The sequence below is a fragment of the Oncorhynchus gorbuscha genome, linkage group LG01 (genome assembly GCF_021184085.1).
Source record: "Oncorhynchus gorbuscha isolate QuinsamMale2020 ecotype Even-year linkage group LG01, OgorEven_v1.0, whole genome shotgun sequence".
Lineage (NCBI taxonomy): Eukaryota > Metazoa > Chordata > Actinopteri > Salmoniformes > Salmonidae > Oncorhynchus > Oncorhynchus gorbuscha.
Window position 1 is genome coordinate 24175418 of NC_060173.1, and position 19641 is coordinate 24195058.

Sequence of the window (19641 nt, forward strand, 5' to 3'; positions counted from 1 at the left end):
TACAATTTGATTTGCTATGGTTTATGGTGCTTTCACGACAACCGTGAACTTGGAAAAATACGAGGTCAAATCATGACGTCAGTGATTTTCAGGTCGGAAATCTACAAAGAGGCCCGAGTTCCCTGTCGGAACTTGTTTTATTCCCAGTTGTCTTGAACGGACTGAAGTTGGAGATTTCCGAGTTCCCAGTTGTTTTGAACGCGGCAACACACACACATACACACACACACACACACACACATACCCACGCACAAGCACACTCACACCATTGCATAACCCGGAACTCCAGGCCATTGATGTCCACTAATTGATCTCATTACAGAACAATTTTGCAAGAAATAGCCAGGAAATGTTCTATTATAGAATTTATTCCTGTGTCTACTCATGTACGCACTTACATAGCGGAATTGTACATCCATTGCTTCTCAAAGCATTTGGATATGAGTGGGCCTACTTTAGACTGGATAGGCTGACTGGTTCTCTATCTGCGCCTCCAACAGAACCAGTCTCCTCCCCTAAAGTTGATGTGAAAGAGAGAACATTATGCTGTCTGAACACGGGAAGAAGTTGGGTTCACAAACTAAATCGGCAGTTTGTTTACAGTAACTCCAAGTTTTTCCTTTGTCGTCTTTTTGTAATTTTGACTGGTAACGTGAAAACATGTCTCGTTTCGGGGCGGTGTTGTTCGCAATTTGACGAGTGATACGCAGGATTGTTGCCAAGATACATTGTAACGTGTCAGAGTAATAACTTAATCAAACCGAGACTGGAAAGACGACTTTTGGACAGAATTAAGCGAAAATGTCAGACAACAGATCAAGTTTTCTTCATATTGGAGACATTGTGTCGCTGTACGCAGAAGGCACTGTCAATGGCTTCATCAGTACATTGGGGTATGTTCCCTCTAATCTAATGAAATATTAAGTGTATCTAAAACCATGTTTGATGAAAATCTGTGACAAACAGGTACAGGCTCGTTTGGCGTCTGATGTATGAAATGGGTCAATGTAACATGCAGTGTGAGATTGGTGTCTGTGGATCTGGGGTTGAGAAGTCGGAAGTTGAAAAGGCCTAATCACAAGCAATTGTTTCAAGGAGGAAATGAAGATGAGTAACATTGCACATTATGCAAGTATAATAGGAATGCAAACTTTGTGCATGTACCTCGCTAGTGTAACCTATGCGTGCGCAATGTCCTGTACACATGCAGCCACTTTATTACTCTCTGGGCGTCAAATGCCAAATGGTTTAATGGGAAAGGATTATGTACTGTAATCCATGACCTAATCAAAATAGTATGAAGTGTTTTGTGAGAGGTCGTGGCCCTTTTTGCAGTAGTAGCACGTGCTGCGAGACCGCTGAAGAATTGTACTTGAATGCTCACACCTGTTTGATCAAGAAGAGCTGTAATGTGTGTAATGTGTATGATATATTCACCAGGGTGTCCTCCAATGTAGCATGAATAATTGTTGGGCTGTTGAATTCACCCTTATGAAAAAAAGTGTAGTACAGTGTAGTATAACAACAGTTTGAGTGCAGTATGATTATCCAAAATACCACAGTTGTCTGCAGTTACTGTAAAGGTGCTATTGTGTGTGGCCAATACTTTCATCTGCTTAAAGTTATGATAGAAAACCTTCACTAGCCTTTCCACTTTAAAAACATGTAAATGTTTAACTTTTGGGTAATGAAAACCTTTCCCAAATGCACAGAATCTGAATGAGGTTTACGGTCTGTTTTTTTGACAACAGTGAAGGAAGGCCAAAGTAAGGTACGCATATAGGTGCACTATAGTCTGGGGGCAGGGGGACCTCTGGTTGAGCACAAAAGGTCACAGTGAGTAACCTGTACTCAGAGTTTTGGGGTACTGGTTGCTGAATGGATTCTTCCCAGAGTAGGTCTAACAAGTACTCTTAAATGGTGTTGTATTATACAATGGGTGGGTCTAATGCTGATTGGTTAAAACCGCCGGTGTCTATTCCACAAGTTACCACCGGCTAAATCTAGGATGTTAAAATGCCTATTTAGTCTGTTCCATCTGACTGCTCTCATCAGCCCAGCCAGGCAATTTATAAACTTGATCTCCGCTATAAAAAGCATCTAGATTTCTTTAAGACTAACATTTTGTTTTCATCAGCCATTTGTATAATCCATTTTTATGGATATATATAATGTAACTTGAAAAAAGGTCCAATGAAACGAAGTGCAGCTAGTTTGCAGTCTTTCCAGCTTCAGTTTGAAGTGATTGTGTTAGCTGTGTTGGCTAGCTCCTCTGAACAGCAGTGACGAGTGAGCACATTTTCTATGCCAATTCGCCCCTCATTGTTATGGATGTATCCCAATGTTGCTAGAAAACCGCTTAAACAAATGCAAATGCAGCTGCTTTGCTGTTATTCTGACGGCAGTTTTTTGATGTGAATGTAAGTTAGTCGTTGGCTAGCTAGAAAGCAGGGGATAAGAACGTTTCCTGCCAGTATGGCAACGGAATGTTTAGAATGAACAACTGGCAACAGAACCAATCGAACGAACGACCAGCCGGCTTGGGTAGCAACCCTAGATTTGTGTCAGGACTATATCTTGTGGTAGGATGAAATAGTATGAGAAATTCATCAAAATAATATTTTTTTAATGAAAATATGTCAATCATAATTTGAATATGGTGGTTAGCCATTGTATGAAAGGGATAATGCCCTCGAAGCTGGTGTTTGGTTGATATATTGGCCCTCGACAAACTAAACCCATGCCATGATCACTTAATTGTACTGGTTTTTTTTCAAGGAATGGAAGTTTATTATAATAAATAACAGTTCATTCCAAGGACCATCTGAGAATTTCTACAAATATTAACTCGGAAGAGAATTGACTAATGCACCAAATAGACACGCTGAGTTATTATAGTGACTACAAGAAGAAAGTTCAAATGCGGCTCCAGCACTTCAGTGAATTTCTCAGCTCTGCACTCTGCCCTCTAGACCAGGAACAGGCTTGAATTGACAGACTGCCTCTGTGGCTTGAATCTGCCCCACCCACTTCCCGCTCTTTCTCACATTCTCTCCCTTGCTTTCATTCTCTCAATCTACTTTCTCTTTCTGTGCTTTCAAACACCCACTCTCCAAAAGCATAGCAGGCATGAGCAGGGGATCACTCCTGAATTCCACCTATCTATTATGGTCACTCAGAACCCCAGTGTGTTCACGAGGCACACAAGCCATATTTTAATACCTTCAATGTGTCCTTGATGTAATCACTGATCTGTAAAATTAGTGGATAGGTGAAATCCCATTGCTTTCAGCAATCGCACTGTATCAGATCAGCAATTTCAAGCAGGAAGGAAGGGAAATGGGAACAATGTTTATATAGGGACAGACTGGCTTGTAACCTGGGCAGATGAAGCCTATAAAGGCCGCAGATGGACCTATGCCAACGATATGAATCATATGACCTACTTTATGTTACTGAAAAGTAACTGGTCAAAGCCAATCTCAATGCAAATGTAAAGGCCATAAAATGTCTGAATGCAAAGTGCATAGTAGAGGGCTCAGCTGTTTTTAAAGCAAAGGTATAAAGTCTATCAGTGATTCATTAACTGATGCAGTCTGACAGCCAGGTCTGTGTGGTGTACTTTATCAACATTACACACTCCTAATAAAATAACCCTCATTCAAGGCCCAGGAAGTCACTGGCAGAGATCCAGCCTGACTACATTGCAGGTGCATGCTCGATCTTACGACGCCTGTTTAGGTATGTAACATATCAGCTAACCCTGCTTTGCCCAAGCTCGGTCCTGGGGACCCCAAGGGGTGCACGTTTTGGTTTTTAATTAATCCTTGTAGTGCTAGGGCAAAATCCAAAACGTGCACCCCTTGGGGTCCTGAGGACCGAGCTTGGGAAACACTGAGCTAACCACATGTAGGGCTGTGCTTTTACTGGTATTTTCAGCATTATTCACGTGTTGTTCAAGTGTTGCTGCATGTAGAAATCCTAGGAAATGTTCTGTAATTGACACATGTCCAATCAAATGTATTTATGAATCCCTTTTTACATCAGCCGATGTCACAAAGTGCTATACAGAAACCCAGACTAAAACCCCAAACGGCAAGCAATGCAGATGTAGAAGCACGGGGGCTAGGAAAAACTCACTAGAAAGGTAGGAACCTAAGAAGAAACCTAGAGAGGAACCAGGCTCTGAGGGGTGGCCAGTCCTCTTCTGGCCGTTCCGGGTGGAGATTATAACAGTACAGGGCCAAGATGTTCAAACGTTCATAGATGACCAGCAGAGTCAAATAATAGTAATAATCAGTGGTTGTATAGGGTGCAACAGGTCAGCACCTCAGGAGTAAATGTCAGTTGGCTTTTCATAGACGATCATTCAGAGTTAGACAGTAGGTGCGCTAGAGAGTCGAAAACAGCAGGTCCAAGACAAGGTAGCACTTCCGGTGAATAGGTCAGGGTTCCATAGATGCAGGCAGAACATTTGAAACTGGAGCAATAGCACAACCAGCTGAACTGGGGACAGCATGGCCAGGTAGTCCTGAGGCATGGTCCTCGAGCTCAGGTTCCCTGAGAGAGAGTTAGAGGGAGCATACTTAAATTCACATAGGACACCGGATAAGAAAGGAAAAATACTCCAGATATAACAGACTGATCCTATGCGACCCAACACAAACTATTAGAGCATAAATACTGGAGGCTGAGACAGGAGGGGTTGGGAGACACTGTCCCCGTCTGATTATAACCTCGGACAGGGCCAACCAGGCAGGATATAACTCCACCCACTTTGCCAAAGCACAGCCTCCACACCACTAGAGGGATATCTTCAAACCACCAACTTCCAACTTCCTATATCCTGCCTGGTTGGCCCTGTTATTATAGGACTATTTCTCTCTACCATTTGTATTTCATATACCTTTGACTATTGGATGTTCTTATAGGCACTTTAGTATTGCCAGTGTAACAGTATAGCTTCCGTCCCTCTCCTCGATCCTCCCTGGGCTCGAACCAGGAACACATCGACAACAGCCACCCTCAAAGCAGCATTACCCATGCAGAGCAAGGGGAACAACTACTCCAAGTCTCAGAGCGAGTGACGTTTGAAACGCTATAAGCGCGCACCCCGCTAACTAGCTAGCCATTTCACATCACATCGTTACACCAGCCTAATCTCGGGAGTTGATAGGCTTGAAGTCATAAACAGCTCAATGCTTGAAGCAATTGCGAAGAGCTGCTGGCAAAACGCACTAAAGTGCTGTTTGAATGAATGCTTACGAACCGGCTGCTGCCTACCATCGCTCAGTCGGACTGCTATATCAAATCATAGACTTAATATATATATCCATAAATCTCTGTTTACAATGATGCATCGTTCAAAAAATGCTACTCAAATGTCTTGAGAAATGACGATAGCTCCGGCAGATAACGTCAGCTAACAAGGAATACACATCATAAACTTTGACTAAATATGCATGTTCTACATATATATATATATATATATATATATATAGTTAGATACACTTCTTCTGAATGCAATCGCTGTGTTACATTTATTTTTAACATTACAGGTTTCGTTCACTAGGCTATACTATGAGTCGGCGCTCAAAAAGTAGCATTATGGCTCCTCTATCTTGGAGTCCACATAAACCCAAATTTACCACATAAATATTCCCTTACCTTTGCTGTTCTTCCATCAGAAGACCTGGAAGGAATTATACTTACCAAAAACAGCGTTTAGTTTTGCAGTCTGTCTTTCGGTTCTCAAACACGACACATTTCGGTTGAAATGTAGCCAAAAGTCAAGTGGATGCGCACCAAAACGTCGAACTTACATATTATATGTCGACTAAACTTGTCAAACTAAGTTCATAATCAAGCTTTAACATGTTATAAAGGTGTACAGCAATCGTGAGGACGAACAGAAACGCATGCATTGTATAATCTATCTTGGAAAAAAGACAGGACCTGAGCAGAGCGCGCATAAAAGTGACCTGTTTTTTCGCGTGACCGAAAAGGTTTCGGCCCGCCAAAACTCTCGTGAGCGCGCGATTCTCACAATGAGAAGCCCCATTGAAAGCTGAGATCGCGCTGAAGACAGAGAGACTGTTCCCAGACCTGTAAGTGCTTGGGAAGGGTGGGTCGATGACGTCAAAGTTGGGCCAACTTTTCTGATGACGAGAGAGTTTGGGAGAATGACTGCCCTGAGAGTTCTGTTTCACATACAGACATAATTTAAACGGTTTTAGAAGCTTTAGAGTTTTCTATTCAATAATATTTTTTATTTGCATATATTAGCAACTTTTGACAAAAAAAAAATGTTTACTATGGGCACGCAATTACTCCAGCGGGGGCAGTAGACAGCGCTATCCCCAACAGGTTAAATAAGTTCCTCACGTCACACCTCATTTACAAAAGCTCAATTCCCCTGAGGCTGATCCTCTCCCTGGGTCCAATCCTCTTTTTCTGTTGTGCTTATCTATCTTTCAAGTAAACAGACAAGTCAACACATTTCAGGTTAGTAGTCACTTGCTACTTTATACAACCATAAGGTAGCCTGAATTGTGTATGAACTGTTCATAGACCTGTCATTTAGCAACACAGGGTAAATGACTGCATTTAATCTCATCCTCGGACCTACTTTTAATCTTATTGAAAGCATTTAAGGTGAAAAAAAGGTTACAATTTATTTATATATATATATATATACACACATGATACACACTACCATTCAAAAGTTTGGTGTCACTTAGAAATGTCCTTGTTTTTGAAAGAAAAGCACATTGTTTTTGTCCATTAAAATCCAATTGATCAGAAATACAGTGCAGACATTGTTAATGTTGTAAATTGTAGCTGGAAATGGCTGATAAAAAAATGGAATGTCTACAGAGGCCCATTATCAGCAACCATTACTCCTGTGTTCCAATGACACGTGGTGTTAGCTAATCCACGTGTATCATTTTAAAAGGCTAATTGATCATTTGAAAACACTTTTGCAGTTATGTTAGCACAGCTGAAAAATTTGTGCTGATTTTAATGAAGCAATAAACAGGCCTTTAGACTAGTTGAGTATCTGGAGCATCAGCATTTGTGGGTTCGATGGCAACGAAACAAATAACTTTCTTCTGAAACTCGTCAGTTCTATTCTTGTTCTGAGCAATTAAGGCTATTCCATTAGAGAAATTGCCAAGAAACTGAAGATCTCGTACAATGCTGTGTACTACTCCCTTCACAGAACAGTGCAAACTGGTTCTAACCAGAATAGAAAGAGGAGTGGGAGGCCCAGGTGCACAACTGAGCAAGAGGACAAGTACATTAGTGTTTAGTTTGAGAAACCGACGCCTCACAAGTCCTCAATTGGCAGCTTCCTTAAATAGTTACCACAAAACACCAGTCTCAACATCAACAGTGAAGAGGCGACTCCGGGATGCTGGCCTTCTAGTCAGAGTTGCAAAGAAAAAGCCATATCTCAGACTGGCCAATAAAAATAAAAGATTAAGATTGGTATAAGAAAACAGACACTGAACAAAGCAACTCATCCCGGAGTTGTCTCTGCACTGTGCTTTAATTATTATTTTTTTTTTCAAAAACAAGGATATTTCTAGGTGACCCCAACCTTTTGAACGGTAGTGTGTACATACATACATACATACAAAGTTGAAGTCGGAAGTTTACATACGCTTAGGTTGGAGTCATTAACTTGTTTTTCAACCACTCCACAAATTTCTTGTTAAACTACAGTTTTGACAAGTCTGTTAGAACATCTACTTTGTGCATGACACAGGCAATTTTTCCAACAATTGTTTACAGATAGTGAATTATAAGTGAAATAATCTTTCACAATTCCAGTAGGTCAGAAGTTTACATACACCAAGTTGACTGTGCCTTGAAACAGCTTGGAAAATTACAGAAAATTATGTCATTGCTTTAGAAGCTTCTGATAGGCTAATTGACATAATTTGAGTCAATTGGAGGTGTACCTGTGGATGTATCTCAAGGCCTACCTTCAAACTCAGTGCCTCTTTGCTTGACATCATGGGAAAATCAAAAGAAATCAGCCAAAAAATTGTAGACCTCCACAAGTCTGGTTCATCCTTGGGAGCAAATTCCAAACCCCTGAAGGTACCACGTTCATCTGTACAAACAATAGTACGCAAGTACAAACACCATGGGACCACGCAGCCGTCATACCGCTCAGGAAGGAGACCCTTTCTGTCTCCTAGAGATGAATGTACTTTGGTGCAAAAAGTGCAAATCAATCCCAGAACAACAGCAAAGGACCTTGTGAAGATGCTGGAGGAAACGGGTACAAAAGTATCGACATCCACAGTAAAACGAGTCCTATATTGACATAACCTGAAGGTCAGCAAGGAAGAAGCCTCTGCTCCAAAACCGCCATTAAAAAGCCAGATTACCGTTTGCACATGGGGACAAAGATCGTACTTTTGGGAGAAATGTCCTCTGGTCGGATGAAACGTTATAACTGTTTGGCCATAATAACCATTGTTATGTTTGGAGGAAAAAGGGAGGCTTGCAAGCTGAAGAACACCATCCCAACCGTGAAGCATGGTGGTGGCAGCATCATGTTGTGGGGGTGCTTTGCTGCAGGAGGGACTGGTGCACTTCACAAAATAGATAGCGTCATGAGGCATGATAATGATGTGAATATATTGAAGCAACATCTCAAGACATCAGTCAGGAAGTTAAAGCTTGGTCGCAAATGGGTCTTCCAAATGGACAATGACCCCAAGCATACTTCCAAAATTGTGGCAAAATGGCTTAAGGACAACAATGTCAAGGTATTGCAGTGGCCATCACAAAGCCATGACCCCAATCCCATAAAAAAAGTTGTGGGAAGAACTGAAAAAGCGTGTGCGAGCAAGGAGGCCTACAAACCTGACTCAGTTTCACCAGCTCTGTCAGGAGGAATAGGCCAAAATTCACCCAACTTATTGTGGGAAGCTTGTGGAAGGCTACCCAAAATGTTTGACCCAAGTTAAGCAATTTTAAAGGCAATACTACCAAATACTAATTGAGTGTAAACTTCCGACCCACTGGGAATGTGATGAAAGAAATAAAAGCTGAAATAAATAATTCTCTCTACTAATATTCTGACATTTCACATTCTTAAAATAAAGTGGTGATCCTAACTGGCCTAAAACGGGGATTTTTTTACTAGGATTAAATGTCAGGAATTGTGAAACTGAGTTAAAATGTATTTGGCTAAGGTTTATGTAAACTTCAGACTTGAACTGTACATATAGTATCAATCAAAAGTTTGGATACACCTAGTCATTCCAGGGTTGTTCTTTTTACTATTTTCTACATTGTATAATAATAGTAACTACATCAAAACTATGAAATAACACATGGAATCATGTCGTTACCAAAAAAGTGTTGAACAAATGAAAATATGTTACATTTGAGATTCTTCAAATAGCCAACCTTTGCCTTGATGATAACTTTGCCCATTCTCTCATTCTCTCAATCAGCTTCGTGAGGTAGTCACCTGAAATGCATTTGAATTAACAGGTGTGCCTTGTTCAAAGTTAATTTGTGGAATGTCTTTTCTTAATGCGTTTGAGCCAATCAGTTATGTTGTAACAAGGTATTAGGATTATACAGAAGATGGCCCTATTTAGTAAAATACCAAGTCCATATTATAGCAAGAACAGCTCAAATAAGCAAAGAGAAACGACAGTCCATTACTTTAAGACATGGACAGTCAATCCAGAACATTTCAAGAACTTTAATAGGTTCTTCAAGTGCAGTCATAAAAACCATCAAGCGTTTTGATGAAACTAGCTGTCATGAGGACCACCACAGGAAAGGAAGACCCAGAGTTACAGTGCCTTGCGAAAGTATTCGGCCCCCTTGAACTTTGCGACCTTTTGCCATATTTCAGGCTTCAAACATAAAGATATAAAACTGTATTTCTTTGTGAAGAATCAACAAGTGGGACACAATCATGAAGTGGAATGACATTTATTGGATATTTCAAACTTTTTTAAAAACAAATCAAAAACTGAAAAATTGGGCGTGCAGAATTATTCAGCCCCCTTAAGTTAATACTTTGTAGCACCACCTTTTGCTGCGATTACAGCTGTAAGTCGCTTGGGGTATGTCTCTATCAGTTTTGCACATCGAGAGACTGACATGTTTTCCCATTCCTCCTTGCAAAACAGCTCGAGCTCAGTGAGGTTGGATGGAGAGCATTTGTGAACAGCAGTTTTCAGTTCTTTCCACAGATTCTCGATTGGATTCAGGTCTGGACTTTGACTTGTCCATTCTAACACCTGGATATGTTTATTTTTTAACCATTCCATTGTAGATTTTGCTTTATGTTTTTGATCATTGTCTTGTTGGAAGACAAATCTCCGTCCCAGTCTCAGGTCTTTTGCAGACTCCATCAGGTTTTCTTCCAGAATGGTCCTGTATTTGGCTCCATCCATCTTCCCATCAATTTTAACCATCTTCCCTGTCCCTGCTGAAGAAAAGCAGGCCCAAACCATGATGCTGCCACCACCGTGTTTGACAGTGGGGATGTGGTGTTCAGGGTGATGAGCTGTGTTGCTTTTACGCCAAACATAACGTTTTGCATTGTCGCCAAAAAGTTCAATTTTGGTTTCATCTGACCAGAGCACCTTCTTCCACATGTTTGGTGTGTCTCCCAGGTGGCTTGTGGCAAACTTTAAACAACACTTTTTATGGATATCTTTAAGAAATGGCTTTCTTCTTGCCACTCTTCCATAAAGGCCAGATTTGTGCAATATACGACTGATTGTTGTCCTATGGACAGAGTCTCCCACCTCAGCTGTAGATCTCTGCAGTTCATCCAGAGTGATCATGGGCCTCTTGGCTGCATCTCTGATCAGTCTTCTCCTTGTATGAGCTGAAAGTTTAGAGGGACGGCCAGGTCTTGGTAGATTTGCAGTGGTCTGATACTCCTTCCATTTCAATATTATCGCTTGCACAGTGCTCCTTGGGATGTTTAAAGCTTGGGAAATCCTTTTGTTTCCAAATCCGGCTTTAAACTTCTTCACAACAGTATCTCGGACCTGCCTGGTGTGTTCCTTGTTCTTCATGATGCTCTCTGCGCTTGTAACGGACCTCTGAGACTATCACAGTGCAGGTGCATTTATACGGAGACTTGATTACACACAGGTGGATTGTATTTATCATCATTAGTCATTTAGGTCAACATTGTATCATTCAGAGATCCTCACTGAACTTCTAGAGAGAGTTTGCTGCACTGAAAGTAAAGAGGCTGAATAATTTTGCACGCCCAATTTTTCAGTTTTTGATTTGTTAAAAAAAGTTTGAAATATCCAATATATGTCGTTCCACTTCATGATTGTGTCCCACTTGATGTTGATTCTTCACAAAAATATACAGTTTTATATCTTTATGTTTGAAGCCTGAACTAATACTTTCGCAAGGCACTGTACCTCTGCTGCAGAGGATAAGTTCATTAGAGTTCACTGCACCTCAGTTTGCAGCCCAAATAAATACTTCAGAGTTCAAGTTGACACATGTCAACATCCCATGTTCAGAGGAGACTGCATGAAGCAGGCCTTCATGGTCGAATTGCTGCAACGAAACCACTACTAAAGGAGACTAAGAAGAAGAAGAGACTTGCTCGTTCCAAGAAACACAATGGACATTAGACTGGTGGAAATCTGTCCTTTTGATCTGATAAATCCACATTTTTGGTTCCACCGCCATGTCTTTGTGAGATGCAGAGTAGGTCAACGGATCATCTTTGAATGTGTAGTTCCCACAGCATGAAGGAGGAGGTGTGGGGGTGCTTTGCTATTGATTCTGTCAGTGATTTATGTAGAATTGATGGATTCTATCAAAATGTAACATGTTTCAAGTTAAACTGTCGTTTGCATCCTGTTTTAGTGAATGATTACTGTGAGTAGAAGTTTAGTTTAGGCCATGAAACGGTTGACCTAATCAGATAAGAGGAAATTGCCTCGGATCAGAGAGCAGGATCAGGCCCAGAACGGAAGATGGACATGGTGTGATTCTGACATATGGCTAAACAAAGAGAACCGAATTCAATATATTTAGATTTTTAACGCTTTCTGGTTACTACTTTATTCCATATGTGTTATTTCATAGTTTTGATGTCTTCACCATTCTTCTACAATGTAGAAAATAGTCCAATTAAAGAAACTCTTGAATGAGTAGGTGTGTCCACACTTTTGACTGGTACTGTGTGTGTGTGTTTTTATATATATATTTTTATAATAAAGCATTCAAGCTCCATTGGTGACATTAAGCTAGCTGTGGTGTGTGTGTGTGTGCTTACCCAACCTTCTCTCCATTGCCTTTATCAAATTGAAGCATGCCCTTATGGCAGTTCTGCTTTTTATTTAAAAACTTCTCTTTTATGTAAAGCTAACATTCTACTCTTATACAATGAGTGTACAAAACATTAAGGACACCTGCTCTTCCCATGACAGACTGACCATGTGAAAGCTATAATTCCTTATTGATGTCACTTGTTATATAAACTTCAATCAGTATAGATGAAGGGGATGAGACGGGCTTAAAAATCCTTCTTTAACCCATGGGTGTCATTCAGAGATCGAATTGGCAAGACAAAAGAATGAAGTGCCTTTGAACGGGGTATGGTAGTAGGCAATGTTCAAATCAAATCAAATCAAATCAAATTTATTTATATAGCCCTTCGTACGTCAGCTGATATCTCAAAGTGCTGTACAGAAACCCAGCCTAAAACCCCAAACAGCAAACAATGCAGGTGTAAAAGCACGGTGGCTAGGAAAAACTCCCTAGAAAGGCCAAAACCTAGGAAGAAACCTAGAGAGGAACCGGGCTATGTGGGGTGGCCAGTCCTCTTCTGGCTGTGCCGGGTAGAGATTATAACAGAACATGACCAAGATGTTCAAATGTTCATAAATGACCAGCATGGTCAAATAATAATAAGGCAGAACAGTTGAAACTGGAGCAGCAGCACAGTCAGGTGGACTGGGGACAGCAAGGAGCCATCATGTCAGGTAGTCCTGGGGCACGGTCCTAGGGCTCAGGTCCTCCGAGAGAGAGAAAGAAAGAGAGAATTAGAGAGAGCATATGTGGGGTGGCCAGTCCTCTTCCGGCTGTGCCGGGTGGAGATTATAACAGAACGTGGCCAAGATGTTCAAATGTTCATAAATGACCAGCATGGTTGAATAATAGTAAGGCAGAACAGTTGAAACTGGAGCAGGAGCATGGCCAGGTGGACTGGGGACAGCAAGGAGTCCTCATGTCAGGTAGTCCTGGGACATGGTCCTAGGGCCCAGGCCAGTTGAAACTGGAGCAGCAGCATGGCCAGGTGGACTGGGGACAGCAAGGAGTCATCATGTCAGGTAGTCCTGGGGCATGGTTCTAGGGCTCAGGTCCTCCGAGAGAGAGAAAGAAAGAGAGAAGGAGAGAATTAGAGAACGCACACTTAGATTTACACAGGACACCGAATAGGACAGGAGAAGTACTCCAGATAAACAAACTGACCCTAGCCCCCCGACACATAAACTACTGCAGCATAAATACTGGAGGCTGAGACAGGAGGGGTCAGGAGACACATTTACATTTACATTTAAGTCATTTAGCAGACGCTCTTATCCAGAGCGACTTACAAATTGGTGCATTCACCTTATGACATCCAGTGGAACAGCCACTTTACAATAGTGCATCTACATATTTTAAGGGGGGTGAGAAGGATTACTTTATCCTATCCTAGGTATTCCTTAAAGAGGTGGGGTTTCAGGTGTCTCCGGAAGGTGGTGATTGACTCCGCTGTCCTGGCGTCGTGAGGGAGTTTGTTCCACCATTGGGGAGCCAGAGCAGCGAACAGTTTTGACTGGGCTGAGCGGGAACTGTACTTCCTCAATGGTAGGGAGGCGAGCAGGCCAGAGGTGGATGAACGCAGTGCCCTTATCTGGGTGTAGGGCCTGATCAGAGCCTGGAGGTACTGAGGTGCCGTTCCCCTCACAGCTCCGTAGGCAAGCACCATGGTCTTGTAGCGGATGCGAGCTTCAACTGGAAGCCAGTGGAGAGAGCGGAGGAGCGGGGTGACGTGAGAGAACTTGGGAAGGTTGAACACCAGACGGGCTGCGGCGTTCTGGATGAGTTGTAGGGGTTTAATGGCACAGGCAGGGAGCCCAGCCAACAGCGAGTTGCAGTAATCCAGACGGGAGATGACAAGTGCCTGGATTAGGACCTGTGCCGCTTCCTGTGTGAGGCAGGGTCGTACTCTGCGGATGTTGTAGAGCATGAACCTACAGGAACGGGCCACCGCCTTGATGTTAGTTGAGAACGACAGGGTGTTGTCCAGGATCACGCCAAGGTTCTTAGCGCTCTGGGAGGAGGACACAATGGAGTTGTCAACCGTGATGGCGAGATCATGGAACGGGCAGTCCTTCCCGGGAGGAAGAGCAGCTCCGTCTTGCCGAAGTTCAGCTTGAGGTGGTGATCCGTCATCCACACTGATATGCCTGCCAGACATGCAGAGATGCGATTCGCCACCTGGTCATCAGAAGGGGGAAAGGAGAAGATTAATTGTGTGTCGTCTGCATAGCAATGATAGGAGAGACCATGTGAGGTTATGACAGAGCCAAGTGACTTGGTGTATAGCGAGAATAGGAGAGGGCCTAGAACAGAGCCCTGGGGGACACCAGTGGTGAGAGCGCATGGTGAGGAGACAGATTCTCGCCACGCCACCTGGTAGGAGCGACCTGTCAGGTAGGACGCAATCCAAGCGTGGGCCACGCCGGAGATGCCCAACTCGGAGAGGGTGGAGAGGAGTATCTGATGGTTCACAGTATCGAAGGCAGCCGATAGGTCTAGAAGGATGAGAGCAGAGGAGAGAGAGTTAGCTTTAGCGGTGCGGAGCGCCTCCGTGATACAGAGAAGAGCAGTCTCAGTTGAATGACTAGTCTTGAAACCTGACTGATTTGGATCAAGACACTGTGGCCCCATCCGAGGACACCCCCGGACAGGGCCAAACAGGAAGGATATAACCCCACCCACTTTGCCAAAGCACAGCCCCCACACCACTAGAGGGAAATCTTCAACCACCAACTTACCATCCTGAGACAAGGCCGAGTATAGCCCACAAAGATCTCCGACACGGTACAACCCAAGGGGGGAACCCAGACAGGCCGACCACAACAGTGAATCAACCCACCCAGGTGACGCACCCCCCAGGGACGGCACGAGAGAGCCCCAGCAAGCCAGTGACTCAGCCCCGTAACAGGGCTAGAGGCAGAGAATCCCAGTGGAAAAAGGGGAACCGGCCAGGCAGAGACAGCAAGGGCGGTTCGTTGCTCCAGAGCCTTTCCGTTCACCTTCCCACTCCTGGGCCAGACTACACTCAATCATATGACCCACTGAAGAGATGAGTCTTCAGTAAAGACTTAAAGGTTGAGACCGAGTTTGCGTCTCTGACATGGGTAGGCAGACCGTTCCATAAAAATGGAGCTCTATAGGAGAAAGCCCTGCCTCCAGCTGTTTGCTTAGAAATTCTAGGGACAATTAGGAGGCCTGCGTCTTGTGACCGTAGCGTACGTATAGGTATGTACGGCAGGACCAAATCAGAGAGGTAGGTAGGAGCAAGCCCATGTAATGCTTTGTAGGTTAGCAGTAAAACCTTGAAATCAGCCCTTGCTTTGACAGGAAGCCAGTGTAGAGAGGCTAGCACTGGAGTAATATGATCAAATTTTTTGGTTCTAGTCAGGATTCTAGCAGCCGTATTTAGCACTAACTGAAGTTTATTTAGTGCTTTATCCGGGTAGCCGGAAAATAGAGCATTGCAGTAGTCTAACCTAGAAGTGACAAAAGCATGGATTAATTTTTCTGCATCATTTTTGGACAGAAAGTTTCTGATTTTTGCAATGTTACGTAGATGGAAAAAAGCTATCCTCGAAATGGTCTTGATGTGTTCTTCAAAAGAGAGATCAGGGTCCAGAGTAACGCCGAGGTCCTTCACAGTTTTATTTGAGACGACTGTACAACCATTAAGATTAATTGTCAGATTCAACAGAAGATCTCTTTGTTTCTTGGGACCTAGAACAAGCATCTCTGTTTTGTCCGAGTTTAATAGTAGAAAGTTTGCAGCCATCCACTTCCTTATGTCTGAAACACATGCTTCTAGCGAGGGCAATTTTGGTGCTTCACCATGTTTCATTGAAATGTACAGCTGTGTGTCATCCGCATAGCAGTGAAAGTTTACATTATGTTTTCGAATAACATCCCCAAGAGGTAAAATATATAGTGAAAACAATAGTGGTCCTAAAACAGAACCTTGAGGAACACCGAAATGTACAGTTGATTTGTCAGAGGACAAACCATTCACAGAGACAAACTGATATCTTTCCGACAGATAAGACCTAAACCAGGCCAGAACATGTCCGTGTAGACCAATTTGGGTTTCCAATCTCTCCAAAAGAATGTGGTGATCGATGGTATCAAAAGCAGCACTAAGGTCTAGGAGCACGAGGACAGATGCAGAGCCTCGGTCCGATGCCATCAAAATGTCATTTACCACCTTCACAAGTGCCGTCTCAGTGCTATGATGGGGTCTAAAACCAGACTGAAGCATTTCGTATACATTGTTGTTCCCTCTAATGTTCCCTCTAAGCAGCACGCATGTGCAGCATCGCACCGAGACAGCTCCCCTGGACTGCTGGGCAGAGCAGAGAGAACTATCAGCACATGGAGAGAAGCAGGAAAATGAACCTCCCTCAACTTTCTAGAGTTTTCACTGTTAACACTCAATGTTTCCCTTTACTGGGGCAATTGTGATCAAATCAACACCATATTAGCCACTTTCAGTGCAACATACTGAAACAAAACTAACTAGAGACTTTGTTGTAGAGTAGGATTCTATTTCATTGGTGTAGGATTTTATTGCTCAAGACTTGTACTCTACACAGCCCGTACTCTACACAGCCCGTACTCTACACAGTCCTGTGCGGCATAACCAATCAGAACTACAGTAGGCCTATATGCAAATGTCCCATTGCTTCCTACAAGAGCTCAAAACGTGTACATTCTAAACATTTTTGAAAAGCAAGTCAGGTAAAGCACTTTTTGTTGTTGTATTAAAGTGCCAGTGTTGTATTTTGAGGCAGGCTACATTTTATTTTGTAAAGTGGTTTCTTGCATCAAACAACACAATCTTTTCAGTCACCACCTTGTCTGTGGATAAACAGGTTAATGTCAAGCCCTGCATGTTTTTCTTAAGTCTCATGGAATGAAGACTTACATTAAAACATAGCACATTGGCTGCTATTGTAGGCTGAATGATATAACACCTATTTCCATGTAATGTTATGGGATGCATTTTCTCCATTGTTTTTGATGGTAGGCCTGCATTATGATTATGACCTCAGTAGCCTGCTTGGCCATTGTTAGTATTAACTTAAAGCAGGTACAGCCACAGTGTTCACAGTAAACGCGAGCTGGAAATTGCACAGAACGTTCAGGTTTGCGCTCAGCAAACCTGAAATTTGCTCGGTGCCACATTTTTCTTTAGAGGGAACATTGGTAGTAGGTATCAGGCTGTGAAGGCTTCTGAGGGGAGGATGGCTCATAATAATCCCTGGAATGGAGCAACTGCAATGGCATCAATCCATTTGTTTGACATTTTTGATTCCATTCTGCTCCAGCCATTACCACGAGCCCATCCCAATTAAGGTGTCACCAACCTTCTATGGTGCCAGGTGCACGGTTTGTGTCAAGAACTGCAACACTGCTGGGTTTTTCATGCTCAACGGTTTCCCATGTGTTCAAGAGTGGTCCACCACCCAAAGGACATCCAGCTAACTTGACAAAACTATGGGAAGCATTGGAATCAACATGGGCCAGCATCCATGTGGAAACCTTGTAGAGTCCATGCCTTGACAAATTGAGGCTGTTCTGAGGGCAAAATGGAGGGGGGGGGTGCAACTCAATATTAGGAAGGTGTTCTTAATATTTGGTATACTGTAATGTATCATGCTTCATCTGAGCACTAAGTTGGCCATTCTACTGTATTCTTATATCAGAAGATCTGTGTGGTCACACGTTTATTTTGGTCACCACGGCCTGTGGTCTTTTGCCTTGTCATAATGTATAATTCATTTGGAAAGTATTCAGACCCCTTGACTTTTTTTTGTTTTTTCAAAACTTTTTTGTCACACAATACCCCATAATGACAAATCAAAAACAGGTTAATAGTTTTTCTGCAAAATTTTATTAACTGAAATATCACATTTACATAAGTATTCAGACCCTTTACTCAGTACTTTGTTGAAGCACCTTTGGCAGAGATTACAGCCTCAAGTCTTCTTGGGTATGACGCTACAAGCTTGACACAGCTGTATTTGGGGTGTTTCTCCCATTCTTCTCTGCAAATCTTTTCAAACTGTGTATGGTTTGTTGGAGCGTCACTACACAGCTATTTTCAGGTCTCTCCAGAGATGTTCGATCGGGCTCTGGCTGGGCCACTCAAGGACTTTCAGAGACTGAAAAACATCCCCATAGCATGATGCTGCCACCACTATGCTTCACCGTAGGGATGGTGGCAGGTTTCCTTCAGACGTGACGCTTGACATTCAGGCCAAAGAGTTCAATCTTGATTTCATCAGACCAGAGAATCTTGTCTCATGGTCTGAGAGTATTTAGGTGCCTTTTGGCAAAATCCAAGCGGGCTGTCATGTGCCTTTTACTGAGGAATGTCTTCCATCTGGCCAGTCTACCATAAAGGCCTGATTGGTGGAGTGCGGCAGAGATGTGGAAGGTTCTCCCATCTCCACAGAGGAACTCTAGAACTCTGTCAGAGTGACCATCGGGTTCTTGGTCACCTCCCTGACTAAGGACCTTCTCCCCTGGTTGCTCAGTTTGTCCGGGTGGCCAGCTCTAGGAAGTCTTAGTGATTCCAAACTTCTTCCATTTAAGAATGATGGAGGTCACTGTGTTCTTAGGGACCTTCAATGCTGCCGACATCTCTCTCTCCTCTGCTCTCATCCTTCTAGACCTATCGGCTGCCTTCGATACTGTGAACCAACAGATCCTCCTCTCCACCCTCTCCGAGTTGGGCATCTCCGGCGCGGCCCACGCTTGGATTGCGTCCTACCTGACAGGTCGCTCCTACCAGGTGGCGTGGCGAGAATCTGTCTCCTCACCACACGCTCTCACCACTGGTGTCCCCCAGGGCTCTGTTCTAGGCCCTCTCCTATTCTCGCTATACACCAAGTCACTTGGCTCTGTCATAACCTCACATGGTCTCTCCTATCATTGCTATGCAGACGACACACAATTAATCTTCTCCTTTCCCCCTTCTGATGACCAGGTGGCGAATCGCATCTCTGCATGTCTGGCCGACATATCAGTGTGGATGACGGATCATCACCTCAAGCTGAACTTCGGCAAGACGGAGCTGCTCTTCCTCCCGGGGAAGGACTGCCCGTTCCATGATCTCGCCATCACGGTTGACAACTCCATTGTGTCCTCCTCCCAGAGCGCTAAGAACCTTGGCGTGATCCTGGACAACACCCTGTCGTTCTCAACTAACATCAAGGCGGTGGCCCGTTCCTGTAGGTTCATGCTCTACAACATCCGCAGAGTACGACCCTGCCTCACACAGGAAGCGGCGCAGGTCCTAATCCA

General features: G+C 43.4%; 1 protein-coding gene across 2 annotated transcripts in view; it reads left to right on the top strand.

Annotated features, from left to right (window-relative positions):
- Window positions 1–507: 507 nt before the first annotated feature.
- LOC124035132 (inositol 1,4,5-trisphosphate receptor type 2-like) overlaps window positions 508–19641 on the top strand; it is a 167648-nt gene continuing 148514 nt past the window's right edge. For both annotated transcript variants that reach the window (XM_046348555.1, XM_046348559.1), the window contains exon 1: window positions 508–893. In XM_046348555.1, the coding sequence (XP_046204511.1) occupies window positions 802–893 (92 nt within the window). In that variant the 5' untranslated portion in view covers window positions 508–801. The remainder of the gene's footprint in view (window positions 894–19641) is intronic.